Source organism: Oncorhynchus nerka, linkage group LG14 (genome assembly GCF_034236695.1).
Source record: "Oncorhynchus nerka isolate Pitt River linkage group LG14, Oner_Uvic_2.0, whole genome shotgun sequence".
NCBI lineage: Eukaryota > Metazoa > Chordata > Actinopteri > Salmoniformes > Salmonidae > Oncorhynchus > Oncorhynchus nerka.
The window spans coordinates 100,058,394-100,086,387 of NC_088409.1; the positions used below are offsets into that span (position 1 = coordinate 100,058,394).

The window sequence follows — 27,994 nt, forward strand, 5'->3', positions numbered from 1 at the left end:
AAGATGAGATACACTGAGGCAATGGGGAAGATGAGATACACTGCAAAGGCAAGATGAGATACACTGCAAAGGCAAGATGAGATACACTGCAAAGGCAAGATGAGCTATCTGCTATAAAAAAAAAAGGCACAAGAGTGTAGGGCCTGAGGCAATGGGGAGGGGTGTAGGGCCTGAGGCAACAGGGAGGGGAGGGGGGGGTGTAGGGCCTGAGGCAACGGGGAGGGGGGGGTGGCAGCGTTTCCCTAACTCGGTCCTCGGGACCCCCTAGCACTACACAACACATTCAAAATGATTAAAGCTGGATGCTTAGTTGGTTATTTAAAAAATCAGCTGTGTAGTGCAAAAACCAAAACATACCCCCCCCCCTTGTGGTCCGGAGGACCGAGTTTAGGAAACCCTAGGGTAGGGCTGTGACGGTCATTACATTTTGTCAACTGGTCAAAGTGTCATGCTAATAACTGAGGGTCTCACAATAAATCGACCATTAATGAAGATAAACACGTTAACCACCGACGTGGACCATCGTTGTCTACTGGAACGTCCCCCCCAAAAAATTTAAGAAAAAAAAGGTCTAATTCATTCAATATTGCCGACTCTATCACCATAAATGAATTAATGACTAATTTGATATATAATAATAATAATAATTTGGGAATCATTCCCAGGTGATTCATATTTTCACCCATCAGACTATTTGCCATCTAATTGTATCTTTACAAATACTAAATAATACTAAATAATACTAAATAATACTAAATAATACTAAATAATGTGAAACGAGTTCTGATTTAGAAGGGCCCATTAACATGCACCGGTCTGAACGGGCATTTTCTTAAAATAAAAAGTCATCTGCACTTGAAGGGCAAATGGAGGACGCTTTTCCCATGGTTCAATTCCATGCCAGCCAGGTAGACGACTCAGGTTGTAAGGCAAAGCAACGTGCTTATTAATATTAAGAAAGTTGAGAAATAAATACAGTCGGCCTAGCCTATAGAAAGCTGATAGGATCCTCCTCCTCTTTTTAACAGAGGCCATCAAAACTTTTTTTTTCTCACGCAATTGCATAACATAGGCTGTAGAAATGTTGCCCCAACAGAGCACATATTTAACTTCATGCATCAACCAGCTACGAGGAGCTGGCTCTCGCTGCCCTACAGGTGATCCTATTCCACTCAACTCTTGACTGCCAGGGCTCTCAGGAAGTGTTTGATTTCATTCTCCACTGTATTTGCATTAAGTGATTACAGGGACAATAGAGCGCCGAGTACCAATTACCAACAGCGGCATCACAGCTCAGTTTTGGAGAAGCCTAGTTTTACCTTGACTCATGGGGAATTTGACTGCAATCATGACTGGTGACTGCTGGGGAGGTGGTAATACAGTCGCCTTAACAGCCCTAGGTATGGATGAGGTTTTGGTCTGAGAAATGGATATAGGGGTTTAGGGGGGTTAGGTGTCTAGTGACATTAAGGCCATTAACGCAGGTCACTCTCGTCTTCCTCTATGGTCTTCTTGATACGGAGGAGCATAGTGGTCAGCCACTGGTCCAACCTAGAGATAGTGTCATATTCCTTCACCTGAGAGAGAGGAGAGAGAGAGAGACAGAGAGAGAGACAGAGAGAGAGAGACAGAGAGAGACAGAGAGAGAGACAGAGAGAGAGAGAGAGAGACAGAGACAGAGAGAGACAGAGAGACAGAGACAGAGAGAGAGACAGAGAGACAGAGACAGAGACAGAGAGAGAGAGAGACAGAGAGACAGAGAGAGAGAGAGAGAGACAGACAGAGCGATGGGGAGAGAGAGACAGAGCGATGGAGAGAGAGAGACAGAGCGATGGAGAGAGAGAGACAGAGCGATGGAGAGGGAGAGAGACAGACAGAGCGATGGGGAGAGAGAGACAGAGCGATGGGGAGAGAGAGACAGAGCGATGGGGAGAGAGAGACAGAGCGATGGGGAGAGAGAGACAGAGCGATGGGGAGAGAGAGACAGAGCAGAGGGGAGAGAGAGAGACAGAGCGATGGAGAGAGAGAGACAGAGCGATGGGGGGAGAGACAGAGACAGAGCGATGGAGAGGGAGAGACAGAGCGATGGAGAGAGAGAGACAGAGCGATGGAGAGGGAGAGAGACAGACAGAGCGATGGGGAGGGAGAGAGACAGACAGAGCGATGGGGAGGGAGAGAGACAGACAGAGCGATGGGGAGAGAGAGACAGAGCGATGGGGAGAGAGAGACAGAGCGATGGAGAGAGAGAGACAGAGCGATGGAGAGGGAGAGAGACAGACAGAGCGATGGGGAGAGAGAGACAGAGCGATGGAGAGAGAGCGATGGAGAGAGAGAGACAGAGCGATGGAGAGGGAGAGAGACAGACAGAGCGATGGGGAGGGAGAGAGAGAGACAGAGCGATGGGGAGAGAGAGACAGAGCGATGGGGAGAGAGAGACAGAGCGATGGAGAGAGAGAGACAGAGCGATGGAGAGAGAGAGACAGAGCGATGGAGAGAGAGAGACAGAGCGATGGAGAGAGAGAGACAGAGCGATGGAGAGAGAGAGACAGAGCGATGGAGACAGAGCGATGGAGAGAGAGAGAGAGAGGAGACAGAGCGATGGGGAGGGAGAGAGACAGACAGAGCGATGGGGAGGGAGAGAGGAGACAGACAGAGTTCATGTCGGACTTCCTCAGTGACAGTTCAGCGTTTGCGGTCTTTTCATGTATTTGCATGACTTCAGTAATGACTTCCTCATTCACAAATAAAGACTCAAAACAACACTCTGTGAGAATACTACTCACGGCATCAGTATATACTTCCACATTCTGTTCTTCACACGCATCTAGAAGCTTCTGCAGAGAAATAAAGACATTTATTCTATTAGAAAACATATAGTTTGGAGTTGAAAGACCTTAAGAGAAAAGACAACAAAAAAAAGTGGACGAGCTTGGTAAAGATGAGGGGTTAGATAAGACTAAACAGACGTCACATCAGGCACAACCCACTTCCTTACCTTCAGCAGTTTACATTCCCGAGAATCTGAGAAGGCAGGGAACATTTCTTCGTACTTCTGCAAGGCCAGCTAGATGGCAGGAGATAGGGTTGTTTAGTCAAGAGAAGAAACCTAGAAAGCTCGTGGAGGATTTGAAACAGACGTCAGAAGTCAGTTTTAGGGCTTACTTTGGCATTGAGCATGTCCACACAGAAGTGGCAGAGAGCTGCCTTGAAGAAGTAGTCCTTAGCGCTGTACTTTAGCAACGTGCTGTCCATCGCATTGGTCCCAACCTTTAATACAACACACACACACACATAAAACATATTTACAAGGAAGTGCCTCCTCCGCATCACTGTCATTGACAGATCTCACCTGTTCACAGATCTCACCTGTTCACAGATCTCACCTGTTCACAGATCTCACCTGTTCATAGATCTCTATGGCCTTCTGGTACTGTTCCAGTTGAGCTGCATAGACAGCCACCTTCAGAAGGCACTTGTTAGCAGAGCTGAGAGGACATGGAGAAAGGGGAGGTACAGGGAGAGTAATTATGACAACCAGTCACAAAACATACAGGCAAATATAACAGGGTCTGATTCAGTAGGACAGAACAGCCCAAATATAACAGGGTCTGATTCAGTAGGACAGAACAGCCCAAATATAACAGGCTCACAGTAAGGGGTCACGTGGGCTCACAGTAAGGGGTCACGTGGGCTCACAGTAAGGGGTCACGTGGGCTCACAGTAAGGGGTCACGTGGGCTCTATTTATTCCATTTCTGTCTCTGTGTAGCTCACCATAGATATAAAACCCTACAGAGATGATGTGTTGTCCAGCGGTAGAAGCCGCTGACCCCGGCACGTGTGCCAGAGTGGGTTGGAATCCAGACCACTGCCCTTTGACCCCCCCCCCCCAACACTGTTCAAGCTCTTTAATTAAGCTACACGATTAAGGATTGGGAATACCATACTCCTTAAAAAAAGACCTTCCCCCCCAAAATGATGAATATAGTGTCTGTGGTTCTACCTTGTGGACTCTTCTCCTTTGTAGTAGTCTGCTGCCTGTTCATAGTGAGCTATAGCCTGCAGACAAACACAACATTTAGTCATGGCTGTCCCACACAGTCCCCCTCACACCTGTCCCACAGTCCCCCTCACACCAGTCCCCCCTCACACCTGTCCCACACAGTCGCCCCCCTCACACCTGTCCCACACAGTCCCCCCTCACACCTGTCCCACACAGTCCCCCCTCACACCTGTCCCCCTCACACCTGTCCCACACAGTCCCCCCTCACACCAGTCCCCCCTCACACCTGTCCCACACAGTCCCCCCTCACACCTGTCCCACACAGTCCCCCCTCACACCTGTCCCCCTCACACCTGTCCCACACCAGTCCCCCTCACACCTGTCCCCCCTCACACCTGTCCCACACAGTCCCCCCTCACACCTGTCCCACACAGTCCCCCTCACACCTGTCCCACACAGTCCCCCCCTCACACCTGTCCCACACAGTCCCCCCTCACACCTGTCCCACCTGTCCCCCCCTCACACCTGTTCCCCCTCACACCTGTCCCACACAGTCCCCCTCACACCAGTCCCCCTCACACCTGTCCCACACAGTCCCCCTCAAACCTGTCCCACACAGTCCCCCCTCACACCTGTCCCCCCTCACACCTGTCCCACACCAGTCCCCCTCACACCTGTCCCACACCAGTCCCCCTCACACCTGTCCCACACAGTCCCCCTCACACCTGTCCCACACAGTCCCCCTCACACCTGTCCCACACAGTCCCCCTCACACCTGTCCCACACAGTCCCCCCCCTCACACCTGTCCCACACAGTCCCCCCCCTCACACCTGTCCCACACAGTCCCCCTCACACCTGTCCCACACAGTCCCCCCTCACACCTGTCCCACACAGTCCCCCTCACACCTGTCCCACACAGTCCCCCTCACACCAGTCCCCCTCACACCTGTCCCACACAGTCCCCCCCCTCACACCAGTCCCCCCTCACACCTGTCCCACACAGTCCCCCCCTCACACCTGTCCCACACAGTCCCCCCTCACACCTGTCCCACACAGTCCCCCCTCACACCTGTCCCACACAGTCCCCCCTCACACCTGTCCCACACAGTCCCTATATAAAAGGCTAGCTGGAGGACAGATACAGGCTGTGTGTCCCCCCCAGTCCCTATATAAAGGCTAGCTGGAGGACAGATACAGGCTGTGTGTCCCCCCCCCAATCCCTATATAAAGGCTAGCTGGAGGACAGATACAGGCTGTCCCCCCCAATCCCTATATTAATGCACTACTTTTGACCGGGGCCCATAGATCTGACCGTATCAATGTCCACCAGCTCCGTCTCGTAGATCTCTGCGATGGAGATGTGATGTTTGGCTGCGATGGTGAACCGTCCCTAACGAGTCCAAATAGACAGGGGGGAAAACCGAGGAGGCAGAAAGGGAATGAGGAAAACCGAGGAGGCAGAAAGGGAGGGGGAAAACAGAGGAGGCAGAAAGGGAGGGGGGAAAAACAGAGGAAGCAGAAAGGGAGGAGGGAAACAGAGGAGGAAAACAGAGGAAGCAGAAAGGGAGGGGGGAAAACAGAGGAGGCAGAAAGGGAATGAGGAAAACCGAGGAGGCAGAAAGGGAGGGAGGAAAACAGAGGAGGCAGAAAGGGAGGGGGAAAACAGAAAGGAAGCAGAAAGGGAGGGGGAAAACAGAGGAAGCAGAAAGGGAGGGGGAAAACAGAGGAAGCAGAAAGGGAGGGGGAAAACAGAGGAAGCAGAAAGGGGAGGAAAACAGAGGAAGCAGAAAGGGAGGGAGGAAAACAGAGGAAGCAGAAAGGGAGGGAGGAAAACAGAGGAAGCAGAAAGGGAGGGGGAAACAGAGGAAGCAGAAAGGGAGGGGGAAACAGAGGAAGCAGAAAGGGAGGAGGGAAACCAGAGGAAGCAGAAAGGGAGGAGGGAAACCAGAGGAAGCAGAAAGGGAGGGGGAAAACAGAGGAAGCAGAAAGGAAGGGGGAAAACAGAGGAAGCAGAAAGGGAGGGGGAAAACAGAGAAAGGAAGCAGAAAGGGAGGAGGGAAAACAGAGGAAGCAGAAAGGGAGGAGGGAAAACAGAGGAAGCAGAAAGGGAGGAGGGAAAACAGAGGAAGCAGAAAGGGAGGAGGGAAAACAGAGGAAGCAGAAAGGGAGGGGGGAAAACAGAGGAAGCAGAAAGGGAGGGAGGAAAACAGAGGAAGCAGAAAGGGAGGGAGGAAAACAGAGGAAGCAGAAAGGGAGGGGGGAAAACAGAGGAAGCAGAAAGGGAGGAGGGAAAACAGAGGAAGCAGAAAGGGAGGAGGGAAAACAGAGGAAGCAGAAAGGAAGGGGGGAAAACAGAGGAAGCAGAAAGGGAGGAGGGAAACAGAGGAAGTAGAAAGGGAGGAGGGAAACAAAAAGAAGGATGAGAGAAGCAACAGAACACCAGGCTCATATCAGCTCTCTATGTTACTGTGCTTCAGATACACGCTGCCCATTGTTTCACTGTGTTGAACCAATAGGTACAGTCAAAGAGGAGGGTATCATCGGGCCTCTATCCATACTAACACTTCTCACCATGTCTGTGTAGATCTCGATGGCTCGGTTCAGACAGTTGATTGCCTCTGTAGGGAGGATACATCAGATGCATTATCAACTCACAGAGAGACAGTTGAGTGTCTCTTTTATTCACTCTGATCTGCAGGAAAATACCAAGGTAATGTTTCATTTCTTTGGAGAAATATTAACTGCTCTGTTAGCGTTTGGTTGAGTGTCTACAGTGGTAGGAGGGGAGGTGGGGGGGAGGGGTAATGTTTCTCAGAAGAAATGAAACATTAACCAAAATGCTGAAAGAACAGTTGAGTGTCTACAGTGGTAGGGTAAAGACAGCCCTAACATGGGAGGTAATGGTTGTAAAGTCCATGGTGAGACACACAGAGAGAGACAGTGGAATACCTTGTGGGTCAGCTTTTTTGAAGGCGTTTCCAGCGTCTATGAAGTTAGTAGCGGCATCGTGTTTACTCTGCATCTGCAGGTGGAGCCGGGCCGCCTGGGAGAACGCATTACCCGCAGCTGGAAATACAGACACATTATCCAACTATCACAACACAGACATTATCCAACTATCACAACACAGACACATTATCCAACTATCACAACACAGACGCATCATCACAACACAGACATTATCCAACTATCACAACACAGACATTATCCTACTATCACAACACAGACGCATCATCACAACACAGACATTATCCAACTATCACAATACAGACACATTATCCTACTATCACAACACAGACATTATCCAACTATCACAATACAGACACATTATCCTACTATCACAACACAGACGCATCATCACAACACAGACATTATCCAACTATCACAATACAGACACATTATCCAACTATCACAATACAGACACATTATCCAACTATCACAATACAGACACATTATCCAACTATCACAATACAGACACATTATCCTACTATCACAACCAACTATCACAATACAGACACATTATCCAACTATCACAACCAACTATCACAATACAGACACATTATCCAACTATCACAATACAGACACATTATCCAACTATCACAATACAGACACATTATCCAACTATCACAACCAACTATCACAATACAGACACATTATCCTACTATCACAACCAACTATCACAATACAGACACATTATCCTACTATCACAATACAGACACATTATCCAACTATCACAACCAACTATCACAATAGACACATTATCCAACTATCACAACACAGACACATTATCCTACTATCACAATACAGACACATTATCCAACTATCACAACCAACTATCACAATACAGACACATTATCCAACTATCACAACACAGACACATTATCCTACTATCACAACACAGACACATTATCCTACTATCACAACCAACTATCACAACACAGACACATTATCCTACTATCACAATACAGACACATTATCCAACTATCACAATACAGACATATTATCCTACTATCACAATACAGACACATTATCCTACTATCACAACCAACTATCACAATACAGACACATTATCCTACTATCACAATACAGACACATTATCCAACTATCACAACACAGACACATTATCCTACTATCACAACCAACTATCACAATACAGACACATTATCCAACTATCACAACCAACTATCACAATACAGACACATTATCCAACTATCACAACCAACTATCACAATACAGACATATTATCCAACTATCACAACCAACTATCACAATACAGACATATTATCCAACTATTATCCAACTGTCACAATACAGACACATTATCCAACTATCACAATACAGACACATGATCCAACTATCACAATACAGACATATTATCCAACTATCACAATACAGACACATTATCCAACTGTCACAATACAGACACATTATCCAACTATCACAACCAACTATCACAATACAGACATATTATCCAACTGTCACAATACAGACACATTATCCTACTATCACAACCAACTATCACAATACAGACACATTATCCAACTATCACAATACAGACACATTATCCAACTATCACAATACAGACACATTATCCAACTATCACAACCAACTATCACAATACAGACACATTATCCAACTATCACAATAGACACATTATCCAACTATCACAATAGACACATTATCCAACTATCACAACCAACTATCACAATACAGACACATTATCCAACTATCACAATAGACACATTATCCTACTATCACAATAGACACATTATCCAACTATCACAATAGACACATTATCCAACTATCACAATAGACACATTATCCAACTATCACAATAGACACATTATCCAACTATCACAACCAACTATCACAACACAGACACATTATCCAACTATCACAACAGACACATTATCCTAATATCACAATACAGACACATTATCCAACTATCACAACACAGACACATTATCCAACTATCACAACACAGACACATTATCCAACTATCACAACACAGACACATTATCCAACTATCACAACCAACTATCACAATACAGACATATTATCCAACTATCACAATACAGACACATTATCCAACTATCACAATACAGACACATTATCCAACTGTCACAATACAGACACCTTATCCTACTATCACAACCAACTATCACAATACAGACACATTATCCAACTATCACAATACAGACACATTATCCTACTATCACAATACAGAGACATTATCCTACTATCACAATACAGACACATTATCCTACTATCACAACCAACTATCACAACACAGACACATTATCCAACTATCACAATACAGACACATTATCCTACTATCACAATACAGACACATTATCCTACTATCACAACCAACTATCACAACACAGACACATTATCCAACTATCACAACACAGACACATGATCCTACTATCACAATACAGACACATTATCCAACTATCACAATACAGACACATTATCCTACTATCACAATACAGACACATTATCCAACTATCACAACACAGACACATTATCCTACTATCACAATACAGACACATTATCCAACGATCACAATACAGACACATTATCCTACTATCACAACCAACTATCACAATACAGACACATTATCCAACTATCACAATACAGACCCCTATTCAGACCCCTTGACTCCAAGACTCTTCCTAGAGCTGGCAGACCAGCCAAACTGAACAATCGGAGGAGAAGGGCCTTGAACTCTCAGGCCATGAGAGTTCCTCTGTGGAGTTGGGAGAACCTTTCAGAAGGTTCTCCCATCTCTGCAGCACTGCACCAATCAGGCCTTTATGATAGAGCGGCCAGACGGAAGCCACTCCTCAGTAAAAGGCACATGACAAACAACTTAGAGTTTTCCAAAAAGGCACCTAAAGGACTCTCAGGCCATGAGAAACAAGATTCTCTGCTCTGATGAAACCAAGATTGAACTCTTTGGCCTGAATGCCAAGCGTCACGTCTGGTGGAAACCTGGCACCATCCCTACGGTGAAGCATGGTGGTGGCAGCATCCCTACGGTGAAGCATGGTGGTGGCACCATCCCTGCGGTGAAGCATGGCGGCAGTATCCCTACGGTGAAGCATGGTGGCAGCATCCCTACGGTGAAGCATGGTGGCAGCATCATGTTGTGGGGATGTTTTTCCAAAGGGAAGGACTGGGAGACTAGTCAGGATTGAAGCAAAGATGAACAGAGTACACAGCCAAGACAACGCAAGCAAGTCTCTGAATGTCCTTGAGTGGCCCAGCCAGAGCCCGGACCTGAACCCGATCGAACATCTCTGGAGACCTGAAAATAGCTGTGCAGCGACGCTCCCCATCCAACCTGACAGAGCTTGAGAGGATCTGCAGAGAAGAATGGGAGAAACTCCCCAAATACAGGTGTGCCAAGCTTGTTGTGTCATACCCAAGAAGACATGAGGCTGTAATCAAAGGTGCTTCAACAAAGTACTGAGTAAAGGGTCTGAATAGTTACGTAAAAATGATGGGGTATTGTGTGTAGATTGAGGGGAAAAAAATAATTAAATCAATTTTAGAATAAGGGTGTAACGTAACAAATATTTGGGAAATGTCAAAGGGTCTGAATACTTTGAATGCACTACATCCACTATCACAACGCAGCCGTATCCACTGTGACAACGCAGCCGTATCCACTGTCACAACGCAGCCGTATCCACTGTCACAACGCAGCCGTATCCACTGTGACAACGCAGCCGTATCCACTGTCACAACGCAGCCGTATCCACTATGACAACGCAGCCGTATCCACTGTCACAACGCAGCCGTATCCACTACGACAACGCAGCCGTATCCACTGTCACAACGCAGCCGTATCCACTGTCACAACGCAGCCGTATCCACTACGACAACGCAGCCGTATCCACTGTCACAACGCAGCCGTATCCACTGCGACAACGCAGCCGTATCCACTACGACAACGCAGCCGTATCCACTGTCACAACGCAGCCGTATCCACTACGACAACGCAGCCGTATCCACTGTCACAACGCAGCCGTATCCACTACGACAACGCAGCCGTATCCACTGTCACAACGCAGCCGTATCCACTACGACAACACAGCCGTATCCACTATCACAACGTAGCCGTATCCACTGTCACAACGCAGCCGTATCCACTGTCACAACGCAGCCGTATCCACTGTCACAACGCAGCCGTATCCACTACGACAACGCAGCCGTATCCACTGTCACAACGCAGCCGTATCCACTGTCACAACGCAGCCGTATCCACTGCGACAACGCAGCCGTATCCACTGCGACAACGCAGCCGTATCCACTACGACAACGCAGCCGTATCCACTGTCACAACGCAGCCGTATCCACTACGACAACGCAGCCGTATCCACTATCACAACGCAGCCGTATCCACTGTCACAACGCAGCCGTATCCACTACGACAACGCAGCCGTATCCACTACGACAACGCAGCCGTATCCACTATCACAACGCAGCCGTATCCACTGTCACAACGCAGCCGTATCCACTGCGACAACGCAGCCGTATCCACTGTCACAACGCAGCCGTATCCACTGTCACAACGCAGCCGTATCCACTATCACAACGCAGCCGTATCCACTGTCACAACGCAGCCGTATCCACTGTCACAACGCAGCCGTATCCACTACGACAACGCAGCCGTATCCACTGTCACAACGCAGCCGTATCCACTGTCACAACGCAGCCGTATCCACTGCGACAACGCAGCCGTATCCACTACGACAACGCAGCCGTATCCACTGTCACAACGCAGCCGTATCCACTACGACAACGCAGCCGTATCCACTGTCACAACGCAGCCGTATCCACTGTCACAACGCAGCCGTATCCACTGTCACAACGCAGCCGTATCCACTACGACAACGCAGCCGTATCCACTGTCACAACGCAGCCGTATCCACTACGACAACGCAGCCGTATCCACTACGACAACGCAGCCGTATCCACTACGACAACGCAGCCGTATCCACTGTCACAACGCAGCCGTATCCACTACGACAACGCAGCCGTATCCACTGTCACAACGCAGCCGTATCCACTACGACAACGCAGCCGTATCCACTACGACAACGCAGCCGTATCCACTGTCACAACGCAGCCGTATCCACTACGACAACGCAGCCGTATCCACTACGACAACGCAGCCGTATCCACTGTCACAACGCAGCCGTATCCACTACGACAACGCAGCCGTATCCACTACGACAACGCAGCCGTATCCACTACGACAACGCAGCCGTATCCACTGTCACAACGCAGCCGTATCCACTACGACAACGCAGCCGTATCCACTGTCACAACGCAGCCGTATCCACTGTCACAACGCAGCCGTATCCACTATGACAACGCAGCCGTATCCACTATGACAACGCAGCCGTATCCACTATGACAACGCAGCCGTATCCACTATGACAACGCAGCCGTATCCACTATGACAACGCAGCCGTATCCACTATGACAACGCAGCCGTATCCACTATGACAACGCAGCCGTATCCACTATCACAACGCAGCCGTATCCACTACGACAACGCAGCCGTATCCACTTGAAGATCCTTCTTCTTTGGCACCAAAAATCGACGTTGTCGTTAAAACTAGCATCGCTCGTGTTTCTCCGACGCTCATTCTGCCTACGATGGAGCTACGGCGAGGAGGGGCCCTTTCTCTCCTCACCGGCATCTAACGGCACGCTGTTATCCGAATTCAAATCGTGCCGCCCTAGAAGGAGTTCATTTTCAAGTTTAGAAGAAGAAGTGACTGCTAAAACGCTAACTCCTTTTCGTATATAAACTGGTAGCATAGCACAGCTAGCATGAATAAACATTGGGTGGTGGTAGCCAGTCGTTTTTTTTTAACTGCAATGCGGTTAATTGGTGACGATGACATCCATACAAGCGTTATATATATTCTGCTTTCTACCTCAGCATAGAGACAATAACCTAGATGAGGAGATTCATAATCTTTCCAACATGTGTTTCATTCCCATCGTTTTGGTCGCGTTCCATTGGACCTCACTACCACATCTATATGGATAAAAAGTTGTATTTTTCGCCAAACTGATTCTATATGGACGCAGTTTATCACAGTGCCATCCGTTTTGTCACCAAAGCCCCATATACTACCCACCACTGCGACCTGTATGCTCTCGTTGGCTGGCCCTCGCTTCATATTCGTTGCCAAACCCACTGGCTCCAGGTCATCTACAAGTCTCTGCTAGGTAAAGCTCCGCCTTATCTCATCTCACTGGTCACCATAACAACACACACCCGTAGCACGTGCTCCAGCAGGTATGTCTCACTGGTCACCCCCACACCAGTTCTATATGGCTACAAGACAGTGTCCCCCCCCACACCAGTTCTATATGGCTACAAGACAGTGTGTCCCCCCACACCAGTTCTATATGGCTACAAGACAGTGTGTCCCCCCCACCAGTTATATATGGCTACAAGACAGTGTCCCCCCCACACCAGTTCTATATGGCTACAAGACAGTGTCCCCCCCCCACACCAGTTCTATATGGCTACAAGACAGTGTGTCCCCCCCCACACCAGTTCTATATGGCTACAAGACAGTGTGTCCCCCCACACCAGTTCTATATGGCTACAAGACAGTGTCCCCCCCACACCAGTTCTATGGCTACAAGACAGTGTCCCCCCACACCAGTTCTATATGGCTACAAGACAGTGCCCCCCCACCAGTTCTATATGGCTACAAGACAGTGTCCCCCCCCACACCAGTTCTATATGGCTACAAGACAGTGTCCCCCCCCACACCAGTTCTATATGGCTACAAGACAGTGTCCCGTCCCCCCACACACCAGTTCTATATGGCTACAAGACAGTGTCCCCCCACACCAGTTCTATATAGTTACAAGACAGTGTTCACCCCCACACCAGTTCTATATAGTTACAAGACAGTGTCCCCCCCACACCAGTTCTATATGGCTACAAGACAGTGTCCCCCCCCACACCAGTTCTATATAGTTACAAGACAGTGTGTCCCCCCACACCAGTTCTATATAGTTACAAGACAGTGTCCCCCCCACACCAGTTCTATATAGTTACAAGACAGTGCCCCCCCCACACCAGTTCTATATGGCTACAAGACAGTGTCCCCCCACACCAGTTCTATATAGTTACAAGACAGTGTTCACCCCCACACCAGTTCTATATAGTTACAAGACAGTGTTCACCCCCACACCAGTTCTATATAGTTACAAGACAGTGTCCCCCCTCCCCCACACCAGTTCTATATGGCTACAAGACAGTGTCCCCCCACCTAACACCAGTTCTATATAGTTACAAGACAGTGCCCCCCCCCCACACCAGTTCTATATAGTTACAAGACAGTGTCCCCCCCCCACACCAGTTCTACATAGTTACAAGACAGTGTCCCCCCCACACCAGTTCTATAGTTACAAGACAGTGTTCCTCACCACACCAGTTCTTCGCCATCTTGTACATGTTGGCAGCCCTGGCGTACATATCACAGGCCTCCTCCATCTTGGATGAGCCTCTGCATCAACAGAAGAAGAGTTAGCAGTGAGCCAGAGGCACTAAACAGGTGGCACCAGGACTGGTAACACAGTGTAGGAACAGCCATGCGGTATAGGCTTCGTTTAAAACATTGTCAAGTATAAATCACTGAGTGTATTGGTAAAAGAACTACTGTCAGAATAGCAGTTCAAATGTGTGCATGAGATGGCAACAACAACGATCATTAATTAGAGCTATTAACTAACCAACCCAAGGCAGTCAGTCGTATGATTGAGAAACATTATGAGTAAGAAATCATTGTTGATTGTTTACAATAAAGTGTGCAGACAAAAAAAATGGTCTTTGTGGGGTATTGTGATGTCATTGTGGGGTATTGTGATGTCATTGTGGGGTATTGTGATGTCATTGTGTGTAGATTGCTGAGGATTTATTTTATTGAATCCATTTTAGAATGTTGTAACGTAATGGAATGTGGAACAGAATGTAACATGTAATGGAATGGGGAACAGAATGTAACATGTAATGGAATGTGGAACAGAATGTAACATGTAATGGAATGGGGAACAGAATGTAACATGTAACGTAATGGAATGGGGAACAGAATGTAACATGTAATGGAATGGGGAACAGAATGTAACATGTAATGGAATGGGGAACAGAATGTAACATGTAATGGAATGGGGAACAGAATGTAACATGTAATGGAATGTGGAACAGAATGTAACATGTAATGGAATGTGGAACAGAATGTAACATGTAATGGAATGTGGAACAGAATGTAACATGTAATGGAATGGGGAACAGAATGTAACATGTAATGGAATGGGGAACAGAATGTAACATGTAATGGAATGGGGAACAGAATGTAACATGTAATGGAATGGGGAACAGAATGTAACATGTAATGGAATGGGGAACAGAATGTAACATGTAATGGAATGGGGAACAGAATGTAACATGTAATGGAATGGGGAACAGAATGTAACATGTAATGGAATGGGGAACAGAATGTAACATGTAATGGAATGGGGAACAGAATGTAACATGTAATGGAATGGGGAACAGAATGTAACATGTAATGGAATGGGGAACAGAATGTAACATGTAATGGAATGGGGAACAGAATGTAACATGTAATGGAATGGGGAACAGAATGTAACATGTAATGGAATGGGGAACAGAATGTAACATGTAATGGAATGGGGAACAGAATGTAACATGTAATGGAATGGGGAACAGAATGTAACATGTAATGGAATGGGGAACAGAATGTAACATGTAATGGAATGGGGAACAGAATGTAACATGTAATGGAATGGGGAACAGAATGTAACATGTAATGGAATGGGGAACAGAATGTAACATGTAATGGAATGGGGAACAGAATGTAACATGTAATGGAATGGGGAACAGAATGTAACATGTAATGGAATGGGGAACAGAATGTAACATGTAATGGAATGGGAACAGAATGTAACATGTAATGGAATGGGGAACAGAATGTAACATGTAATGGAATGGGGAACAGAATGTAACATGTAATGGAATGGGGAACAGAATGTAACATGTAATGGAATGGGGAACAGAATGTAACATGTAATGGAATGGGGAACAGAATGTAACATGTAATGGAATGGGGAACAGAATGTAACATGTAATGGAATGGGGAACAGAATGTAACATGTAATGGAATGGGGAACAGAATGTAACATGTAATGGAATGGGGAACAGAATGTAACATGTAATGGAATGGGGAACAGAATGTAACATGTAATGGAATGGGGAACAGAATGTAACATGTAATGGAATGGGGAACAGAATGTAACATGTAATGGAATGGGGAACAGAATGTAACATGTAATGGAATGGGGAACAGAATGTAACATGTAATGGAATGGGGAACAGAATGTAACATGTAATGGAATGGGGGAACAGAATGTAACATGTAATGGAATGGGGAACAGAATGTAACATGTAATGGAATGGGGAACAGAATGTAACATGTAATGGAATGGGGAACAGAATGTAACATGTAATGGAATGGGGAACAGAATGTAACATGTAATGGAATGGGGAACAGAATGTAACATGTAATGGAATGTAACATGTAATGGAATGGGGAACAGAATGTAACAGCCAGACCCTAACATAAGACGTCATCATTTTCAAAGCAGCTGATGGTGGACAGGCTGCGAAGTCATTTCGCAATAGCAGCATATTATGCTGGCTGCATAGTCGCAGAATATTTTATTATTTTTCTAAATAAGTGTCCACCTGCAGAGACTTCCTAACTTTGGGAATATCACATATTTTTTTACATTCTAGCACCAAAGGGGATAATTTAATACATTTTATTTTGAATATTGTATTATTCATATCAGCATTTCTTTGAAAGTTTACACAAATAGGGGGAGGCAGGGTAGCCTAGTGGTTAGAGTGTAGAGGAGGCAGGGTAGCCTAGTGGTTAACATGTAATGGAAGCCTATGGTTAGAGGTAGAGGCGCAGGGTAGCCTAGTGGTTAATGAGTGTAGAGGAGGTAGCAGTGGTTAGCCTGGGTTAGATGTAGAGGTGGCAGGGTAGCCTAGTGGTTAGAGTGTAGAGGTGGCAGGTAGCCTAGTGGTTAGAGTGTAGAGGGAAGGTTAGAGGTAGCCTAGTGGTTAGTTAGAGTGTAGAGTGTAGCAGGAAGCCTAGTGGTGTAGAGGAGGCAGGGTGCCTAGAGGCGGCAGGTAGCCTAGTGGTTAGAGTGTAGAGGCAGCAGGGTAGCCTAGCCTAGTGGTTAGAGTGTAGAGGTGGCAGGGTAGCCTAGTGGTTAGAGTGTAGGGCGGCAGGGTAGCCTAGTGGTTAGAGTGTTGTGAGGACAGGGTAGCCTAGTGGTTAGAGTGTAGGAGGCATAGCCTAGTGGGAGTAGCCTAGTGGTTAGAGTGTAGAGGCAGCAGGGTAGCCTAGTGGTTAGAGTGTAGAGGCGGCAGGTAGCCTAGTGGTTAGAGTGTAGAGGCGGCAGGGTAGCCTAGTGGTTAGAGTGTAGAGGCGGCAGGGTAGCCAGCCTAGTGGTTAGAGTGTAGAGGCGGCAGGGTAGCCTAGTGGTTAGAGTGTAGAGGCGGCAGGGTAGCCTAGTGGTTAGAGTGTAGAGGGGCAGGGTAACCTATAGCCTAGTGGTTTTCAAACCCTGTGACAAGGTACAAATCTGTCGTTCTGCCCCTGAACAGACAGTTAACCCACTGTTCCTAGGCCGTCATAAGCCTAGCTAAACAAAGGTTAAATAAATAAAATACTGGTATGCTGAAAGCTAATTGTGTAGGACAGGCTATATTGAAAATAAATATACTATAACAAAAATAAAAAGTTAATTAAATTACTCAATAGCGTTTGCAAACTTAAATGTCTCTTGTGCTGGGCAACGGGTTTAATACAGAGGATTCCTTACTCCACCCACAATGCAATGCAGGGTACATGGGATACTTATTGGCTTGTAGAGAGAACTTTCATACCCGTCTCAGCTGAAGTGGGGTGGGGAATAGTCATTTGGGTCTCTACTAACCAAGTATGGATCATTTTGGAGAGGGACTGTGTCGCACACAGCCTGCCTGCTGCTGCCCTGCAGCCCCCTGCAGCCCCCCATGTGATAGCCATCGTGGGAGAGCCATCATATTGGCTTGTAGAGCGAGAACATTTAGTTCCAGGCATAACCTCTTTGCTGTCACAAAACAGACACTAATTCCTGACTCTCAAAAAACTCAAACAAAACCACAGGGGACATTAACACACTATTCCTTAAGGATGTGATTTCAAAAAATCATTCATATGTTATAATCTTCTTTAGTAAAGTGGAGATGGAAGTTTTGGTTGTCTTCGGAATGAGACGTTTAGCTCAGATGAGTCGGTTATTTGTCAGAGCACATATTACTTTGATCTTTCTGAACATAGTACTGTTCCACAGTTTCTCCTGGCATACCAGTTGACTTGACACATTTTTGGGCACATGTCAAGGTTGCCTTGTGAACAGGTATGGGTTAATCTAGGTGAACAGGTATAAGGTTAATCTAGGTGAATAGGTATGGGTTAATCTAGGTGAACAGGTATGGTATGTTAATCTAGGTGAACAGGTGTGGGTTAATCTAGGTGAACAGGTATGGGATCATCATCAGGTAGGTTAATCTAGGTGAACAGGTATGGGTTAATCTAGGTGAACAGGTATGGGTTAATCTAGGTGAATAGGTATGGGTTAATCTAGGTGAACAGGTATGGGTTAATGGGTGAACAGGTATGGGATCATCATCATCTAGGTGAACAGGTATGGGTTAATCTAGGTGAACAGGTATGGGTTAGGTTAATCTAGGTGAACAGGTATGGGTTAATCTAGGTGAACAGGTATGGGTTAATCTAGGTGAACAGGTATGGGTTAATCTAGTGGGTGAACAGGTATCATCATTAGGTTAATCTAGGTGAACAGAGGTGAACAGGTAGGTGAACAGGTATGGGTTAATCTGAACAGGTGGTATGGGTTAATCTAGGTGAACAGGTATGGGTTAATCTAGGTGAACAGGTATGGGTTAATCTAGGTGAACAGGTATGGGATTCAGATTAGGTTAATCTAGGTGAATAGGTATGGGTTAATCTAGGTGAATAGGTATGGGTTAATCTAGGTGAACAGGTATGGGTTAATCTAGGTGAACAGGTATGGGTTAATTAGGTTAATCTAGGTGAACAGGTATGGGTTAATCTAGGTGAACAGGTACAGGTGGGTTAATCTAGGTGAACAGGTATGGGTTAATCTAGGTGAACAGGTATGGGATCATCATCATTAGGTTAATCTAGGTGAACAGGTATGGGTTAATCTAGGTGAACAGGTAGGGTTAATCTAGGTGAACAGGTATGGGTTAATCTAGGTGAACAGGTATGGGATCATCATCATTAGGTTAATCTAGGTGAACAGGTATGGGTTAATCTAGGTGAACAGGTATGGGTTAATCTAGGTGAACAGGTATGGGTTAATCTAGGTGAACAGGTATGGGTTAATCCAGGTGAACAGGTATGGGATCATCATCATTAGGTTAATCTAGGTGAACAGGTATGGGTTAATCTAGGTGAACAGGTATGGGTTAATGAACAGGTATGGGAACAGGTATGGGTTAATCTAGGTTAATCTAGAACAGGTATGGGATCATCATCATTAGGTTAATCTAGGTGAATAGGTATGGGTTAATCTAGGTGAACAGGTATGGGTTAATCTAGGTGAACAGGTATGGGTTAATCCGTGAACAGGTCATCATCATTAGGTTAATCTAGGTGAACAGGTATGGGTTAATCTAGGTGAACAGGTATGGGTTAATCTAGGTGAACAGGTATGGGTTAATCTAGGTGAATAGGTATGGGATCATCATCATTAGGTTAATCTAGGTGAACAGGTATGGGTTAATCTATGAACAGGTATGGGTTAATCTAGGTGAACAGGTATGGGATCATCATCATTAGGTTAATCTAGGTGAACAGGTATGGGTTAATCTAGGTGAATAGGTATGGGTTAATCTAGGTGAACAGGTATGGGTTAATCTAGGTGAACAGGTATGGGATCTCATCATTAGGTTAATCTAGGTGAACAGGTATGGGTTAATCCAGGTGAATCTAGGTAACAGGTGGGATCATCATCATTAGGTTAATCTAGGTGAACAGGTATGGGTTAATCTAGGTGAACAGGTATGGGTTAATCTAGGTGAACAGGTATGGGTTAATCTAGGTGAACAGGTATGGGATCATCATCATTAGGTTAATCTAGGTGAATAGGTATGGGTTAATCTAGGTGAACAGGTATGGGTTAATCTAGGTGAACAGGTATGGGTTAATCTAGGTGAACAGGTATGGGTTATCATGGTCAGGTATGGTTAATCTAGGTGAACAGGTATGGGATCATCATCATTAGGTTAATCTAGGTGAACAGGTATGGGTTAATCTAGGTGAACAGGTATGGGTTAATCTAGGTGAACAGGTTAATCTAGGTGAACAGGTATGGGTTAATCTAGGTGAACAGGTATGGGTTAATCTAGGTGAATAGGTATGGGTTAATCTAGGTGAACAGGTATGGGATCATCATCATTAGGTTAATCTAGGTGAATAGGTATGGGTTAATCTAGGTGAATAGGTATGGGTTAATCTAGGTGAACAGGTATGGGTTAATCTAGGTGAACAGGTATGGGTTAATCTAGGTGAATAGGTATGGGTTAATCTAGGTGAACAGGTATGGGTTAATCTAGGTGAACAGGTATGGGTTAATCTAGGTGAACAGGTATGGGTTAATCTAGGTGAACAGGTATGGGTTAATCTAGGTGAACAGGTATGGGTTAATCTAGGTGAACAGGTATGGGTTAATCTAGGTGAACAGGTATGGGTTAATCTAGGTGAACAGGTATGGGTTAATCTAGGTGAACAGGTATGGGTTAATCCAGGTGAACAGGTGTGGGTTAATCTAGGTGAACAGGTATGGGATCATCATCATTAGGTTAATCTAGGTGAACAGGTATGGGTTAATCTAGGTGAACAGGTATGGGTTAATCTAGGTGAACAGGTATGGGTTAATCTAGGTGAACAGGTATGGGTTAATCCAGGTGAACAGGTATGGGATCATCATCATTAGGTTAATCTAGGTGAACAGGTATGGGTTAATCTAGGTGAACAGGTATGGGTTAATCTAGGTGAACAGGTATGGGATCATCACCATTAGGTTAATCTGGTGAATAGGTTGGGTTAATCTAGGTGAATAGGTATGGGTTAATCTAGGTGAACAGGTATGGGTTAATCTAGGTGAACAGGTATGGGATCATCATCATTAGGTTAATCTAGGTGAATAGGTATGGGTTAATCTAGGTGAATAGGTATGGGTTAATCTAGGTGAACAGGTATGGGTTAATCTAGGTGAACAGGTATGAACAGGTTAATCTAGGTGAACAGGTATGGGTTAATCTAGGTGAACAGGTATGGGTATGGGTTAATTAGGTTAATCTAGGTGAACAGGTATGGGTTAATCTAGGTGAACAGGTATGGGTTAATCTGAACAGGTATGGGAATCAGGTTAATCTAGGGAACAGGTATGGGTTAATCTAGGTGAACAGGTATGGGTTAATCTAGGTGAACAGGTATGGGATCATCATCATTAGGTTAATCTAGGTGAACAGGTATGGGTTAATCTAGGTGAACAGGTATGGGTTAATCTAGGTGAACAGGTATGGGTTAATCCAGGTGAATAGGTATGGGATCATCATCATTAGGTTAATCTAGGTGAATAGGTATGGGTTAATCTAGGTGAACAGGTATGGGTTAATCTAGGTGAACAGGTATGGGATCATCATCATTAGGTTAATCTAGGTGAACAGGTATGGGTTAATCTAGGTGAACAGGTATGGGTTAATCTAGGTGAACAGGTATGGGTTAATCTAGGTGAACAGGTATGGGTTAATCTAGGTGAATAGGTATGGGATCATCATCATTAGGTTAATCTAGGTGAATAGGTATGGGTTAATCTAGGTGAACAGGTATGGGTTAATTAGGTGAACAGGTATGGGATCATCATCATTAGGTTAATCTAGTGAACAGGTATGGGTTAATCTAGGTGAATAGGTATGGGTTAATCTAGGTGAACAGGTATGGGTTAATCTAGGTGAACAGGTATGGGATCATCATCATTAGGTTAATCTAGGTGAACAGGTATGGGTTAATCTAGGTGAACAGGTCATCATCATTAGGTTAATCTAGGTGAACAGGTATGGGTTAATCTAGGTGAACAGGTATGGGTTAATCTAGGTGAACAGGTATGGGTTAATCTAGGTGAACAGGTATGGGTTAATCTAGGTGAATAGGTATGGGTTAATCTAGGTGAACAGGTATGGTTAATCTAGGTGAACAGGTATGGGTTAATCTAGGTGAACAGGTATGAATCTAGGTGAACAGGTATGGGTTAATCTAGGTGAACAGGTATGGGTTAATCTAGGTGAACAGGTATGGGATCATCATCATTAGGTTAATCTAGGTGAACAGGTATGGGTTAATCTAGGTGAACAGGTATGGGTTAATCTAGGTGAACAGGTATGGGTTAATCTAGGTGAACAGGTATGGGTTAATCCAGGTGAACAGGTATGGGATCATCATCATTAGGTTAATCTAGGTGAACAGGTATGGGTTAATCTAGGTGAACAGGTATGGGTTAATCTAGGTGAACAGGTATGGGATCATCACCATTAGGTTAATCTAGGTGAATAGGTATGGGTTAATCTAGGTGAACAGGTATGGGTTAATCTAGGTGAACAGGTATGGGTTAATCTAGGTGAACAGGTATGGGATCATCATCATTAGGTTAATCTAGGTGAATAGGTATGGGTTAATCTAGGTGAATAGGTATGGGTTATCATCATCATTAGGTTAATCCAGGTGAACAGGTATGGGTTAATCTAGGTGAACAAGTAATCTAGGTGAACAGGTATGGGATCATCATCATTAGGTTAATCTAGGTGAACAGGTATGGGTTAATCTAGGTGAACAGGTATGGGTTAATCTAGGTGAACAGGTATGGGTTAATCTAGGTGAACAGGTATGGGTTAATCTAGGTGAACAGGTATGGGTTAATCTAGGTGAACAGGTATGGGATCATCATCATTAGGTTAATCTAGGTGAACAGGTATGGGTTAATCTAGGTGAACAGGTATGGGTTAATCTAGGTGAACAGGTATGGGATCATCATCATTAGGTTAATCTAGGTGAACAGGTATGGGTTAATCTAGGTGAACAGGTATGGGTTAATCTAGGTGAACAGGTATGGGAATCATCATCATCATAGGTTAATCTAGGTGAATAGGTATGGGTTAATCTAGGTGAACAGGTATGGGTTAATCTAGGTGAACAGGTATGGGATCATCATCATTTGGTTAATCTAGGTGAACAGGTATGGGTTAATCTAGGTGAACAGGTATGGGTTAATCTAGGTGAACAGGTATGGGTTAATCTAGGTGAACAGGTATGGGTTAATCTAGGTGAATAGGTATGGGATCATCATCATTAGGTTAATCTAGGTGAATAGGTATGGGTTAAATCTAGGTGAACAGGTATGGGATCATCATCATTAGGTTAATCTAGGTGAACAGGTATGGGTTAATCTAGGTGAATAGGTATGGGTTAATCTAGGTGAACAGGTATGGGTTAATCTAGGTGAACAGGTATGGGATCATCATCATTAGGTTAATCTAGGTGAACAGGTATGGGTTAATCCAGGTGAATAGGTATGGGATCATCATCATTAGGTTAATCTAGGTGAACAGGTATGGGTTAATCTAGGTGAACAGGTATGGGTTAATCTAGGTGAACAGGTATGGGTTAATCTAGGTGAACAGGTATGGGATCATCATCATTAGGTTAATCTAGGTGAATAGGTATGGGTTAATCTAGGTGAACAGGTATGGGTTAATCTAGGTGAACAGGTATGGGTTAATCTAGGTGAACAGGTATGGGTTAATCTAGGTGAACAGGTATGGGTTAATCTAGGTGAACAGGTATGGGTTAATCTAGGTGAACAGGTATGGGTTAATCTAGGTGAACAGGTATGGGTTAATCTAGGTGAACAGGTATGGGTTAATCTAGGTGAACAGGTATGGGATCATCATCATTAGGTTAATCTAGGTGAACAGGTATGGGTTAATCTAGGTGAACAGGTATGGGTTAATCCAGGTGAATAGGTATGGGATCATCATCATTAGGTTAATCTAGGTTAAGGTCTAGGTGAACAGGTATGGGTTAATCTAGGTGAACAGGTATGGGATCATCATCATTAGGTTAATCTAGGTGAATAGGTATGGGTTAATCTAGGTGAACAGGTATGGGTTAATCTAGGTGAACAGGTATGGGTTAATCTAGGTGAACAGGTATGGGTTAATCTAGGGTATGGGTTAATCTAGGTGAACAGGTATGGGTTAATCTAGGTGAACAGGTATGGGTTAATCTAGGTGAACAGGTATGGGATCATCATCATTAGGTTAATCTAGGTCAACAGGTATGGGTTAATCTAGGTGAACAGGTATGGGTTCATCTAGGTGAACAGGTATGGGATCATCATCATTAGGTTAATCTAGGTGAACAGGTATGGGTTAATCCAGGTGAACAGGTATGGGTTAATCTAGGTGAACAGGTAGGTATGGGATCATCAATTAGGTTAATCTAGGTGAACAGGTATGGGTTAATCTAGGTGAACAGAAATCTAGGTGAACAGGTATGGGTTAATCTAGGTGAACAGGTATGGGATCATCATCATTAGGTTAATCTAGGTTAAATCTAGGTGAACAGGTATGGGTTCATCTAGGTGAACAGGTATGGGATCATCATCATTAGGTTAATCTAGGTGAATAGGTATGGGTTAATCTAGGTGAACAGGTATGGGTTAATCTAGGTGAATAGGTATGGGTTAATCTAGGTGAATAGGTATGGGTTAATCTAGGTGAACAGGTATGGGATCATCATCATTAGGTTAATCTAGGTATGTGAATAGGTATGGGTTAATCTAGGTGAACAGGTATGGGTTAATCTAGGTGAACAGGTATGGGTTAATCTAGGTGAACAGGTATGGGTTAATCTAGGTGAACAGGTATGGGTTAATCTAGGTGAACAGGTATGGGTTAATCTAGGTGAACAGGTATGGGTTAATCTAGGGTTAATCTAGAACAGGTATGGGTTAATCTAGGTGAACAGGTATGGGTTATCATCATCATTAGGTTAATCTAGGTGAATAGGTATGGGTTAATCCAGGTGAACAGGTTAATCTAGGTGAACAGGTATGGGTTAATCTAGGTGAACAGGTATGGGATCATCATCATTAGGTTAATCTAGGTGAACAGGTATGGGTTAATCTAGGTGAACAGGTATGGGTTAATCTAGGTGAACAGGTATGGGTTAATCTAGGTGAACAGGTATGGGATCATCATCATTAGGTTAGGTGAACAGGTATGGGTTATCTATCAGGTATGGGATCATCATCATTAGGTTAATCTAGGTGAATAGGTATGGGTTAATCTAGGTGAACAGGTATGGGTTAATCTAGGTGGTAAATCAGGTGAATAGGTATGGGTTAATCTAGGTGAACAGGTGGGAATCAGGTTAATCTAGGTGAATTAATCTAGGTGAGGTGAACAGGTATGGGTTAATCTAGGTGAATAGGTTAATGGTGAACAGTTAATCTAGGTGAACTAGGTATGGGTTAATCTAGGTGAACAGGTATGGGATCATATCATCTAGGTGAACAGGTATGGGTTAATGAACAGGTAGGTTAATCCAGTGAATAGGTATGGGTTAATCTAGGTTAATCTAGGTGAACAGGTATGGGTTAATCTAGGTGAACAGGTATGGGATTCAATCTAGGTGAACAGGTATGGGTTAATCTAGGTGAACAGGTATGAATCAGGTGAATAGGTATGGGTTAATCTAGGTGAACAGGTATGGGAACATATCTAGGTGAATAGGTATGGGTTAATCTAGGTGAATCTAGGTATGGGTTAATCTAGGTGAACAGGTATGGGATCATCATCATTAGGTTAATCTAGGTGAATAGGTATGGGTTAATCTAGGTGAACAGGTATGGGTTAATCTAGGTGAACAGGTATGGGTTAATCTAGGTGAACAGGTATGGGTTAATCTAGGTGAACAGGTATGGGATCATCATCATTAGGTTAATCCAGGTGAACAGGTATGGGTTAATCTAGGTGAACAGGTATGGGTTAATCTAGGTGAACAGGTATGTGTTAATCTAGGTGAACAGGTATGGGTTAATCCAGGTGAATAGGTATGGGTTAATCTAGGTGAACAGGTATGGGTTAATCTAGGTGAATAGGTATGGGTTAATCTAGGTGAACAGGTATGGGTTAATCTAGGTGAACAGGTATGGGTTAATCCAGGTGAACAGGTATGGGTTAATCTAGGTGAACAGGTATGGGTTAATCCAGGTGAATAGGTATGCCAGTCCATCCTTGTGTCTTTGTTGACATCTCTCTACGAGCCAATTTGAGGGTTTTCCCATGTAGTGTATCTGTAGTAGAGAACAAAATGCTACTGGGTGACAGTCCCCCTCTAAAACTAACCCGATTTGGTTAGTAGAGAGCCTGCTGATTATTTCCTACCCACTTCAGCTGAGACAGGCAGAAACGTTCTCTACAATCCAATATTCTCAACACACCAGTATCACTGTCTTTTTTATTGGCCTTAAAAAGAAATGTAGGCATCTTTCCTATTTCTTTTCATAAAATACTTACTAGATTTTTTTTTTTTTTGCACTATAAAAAGTAGATATTGATTAAAATCCCAATATCTTTTTGAACGAGTTATCCACAAGGCAACGTTTTTGAAAGGCAGACTTCTATTTGAAAGATGTCGTCATGACCCTACCAAAGTGACGTCATCCGTCTGTACTGCTGGCAGAAAACCAGGAGCCATAAAATAAAATATATGTTTCCTTTCACTTTACTCTCATGTGTTACCAGCCAATATAGAAATACAACTTAATCCACGTTAAAATAAAAACTTTAAAAAACCTCACCTAATTTCAACTGTTATTAGGTAACTTTTTGTTGTTGTCCAACAGGCTAAAGTTAGCTAGCTAAATTAACTTGTTGACTTGTTTGCTAGCTAAGCTACCTGCTGTTAGCTGGATGAGGAAATTGCACTAACGTTAGTAGACCAATACTATAACTTTTTTCCCATCGACAATAAACGTTAAATTGTAGTTGGTAACTAATAGCGAACAGTACCTAACTTTCTTCACTGTACTATTTGCGATTTTTAGCAAAACTACCAGAGACTGGCTAGCTGGAATGCTCACCCAAACAACGCCCCGAAAAACGACTGAGACGATTTCAGTTTCTTTTCAGCCTCAGCGATCAGAGCCGAGGCTTCCTTCTCTTTTCCAGAGTTGTCCATGTTTGTAACAACTATGTAGGTATACGTTAGAAATGTAGTAAAGCAGCAGTTGTTGTCTTGTTCTTGGTCTTCTTCTTCTTCTGTGGATTTTTTATTTTTCAATGTCAGTTGGCAACCAACTTTAAGGTGCTTTACCGCCACCAACTGGACTGGAGGGTAAACCAGAGACAGGAAAGGTCTTAACTCACCCAATATTCTTGTCTCGCTAAGGAAACGAAATACATCATTAAATACTACATCCCCTGGTGATTTCCCCAGCAGTTCACTTAATCCTGGCTGTTAAACCCCACAAATCTAATAACAATCACTCCCTTTCCCTCACATATTTCTGGCACTGAAGTAGAACGTGTTCCACTGATTCCATCTCTTCCTGACAATGAACACACCTCGCAGTGGGATGTTTCACCACCCATTTAACTGTACTATTGAGCTTTGTGTGTCCCAGTTTCAGCCTTGTGATTACACTTTCCTTCCTTCTCTCTCGGCTTGATGGCCTCTCCCGGCCCCCACCTTTTCC

At 44.6% G+C, this 27,994-nt stretch overlaps 1 protein-coding gene across 1 annotated transcript; it reads right to left on the bottom strand.

Annotated features, from left to right (window-relative positions):
- Window positions 1-30: 30 nt before the first annotated feature.
- Window positions 31-27,586, bottom strand: napab (N-ethylmaleimide-sensitive factor attachment protein, alpha b). Its single transcript, XM_065000619.1, has 11 exons — window positions 27,380-27,586; window positions 14,480-14,559; window positions 6,953-7,069; window positions 6,575-6,621; window positions 5,316-5,393; window positions 4,003-4,058; window positions 3,401-3,485; window positions 3,163-3,267; window positions 2,996-3,064; window positions 2,784-2,834; window positions 31-1,577 (listed from the first exon to the last, which is right to left on the bottom strand). Exons 1-11 carry the CDS (start codon window positions 27,475-27,477, stop codon window positions 1,476-1,478), a joined length of 888 nt encoding a protein of 295 aa, XP_064856691.1. The 5' UTR covers window positions 27,478-27,586; the 3' UTR covers window positions 31-1,475.
- Between the last annotated feature and the right edge of the window lie 408 nt (window positions 27,587-27,994).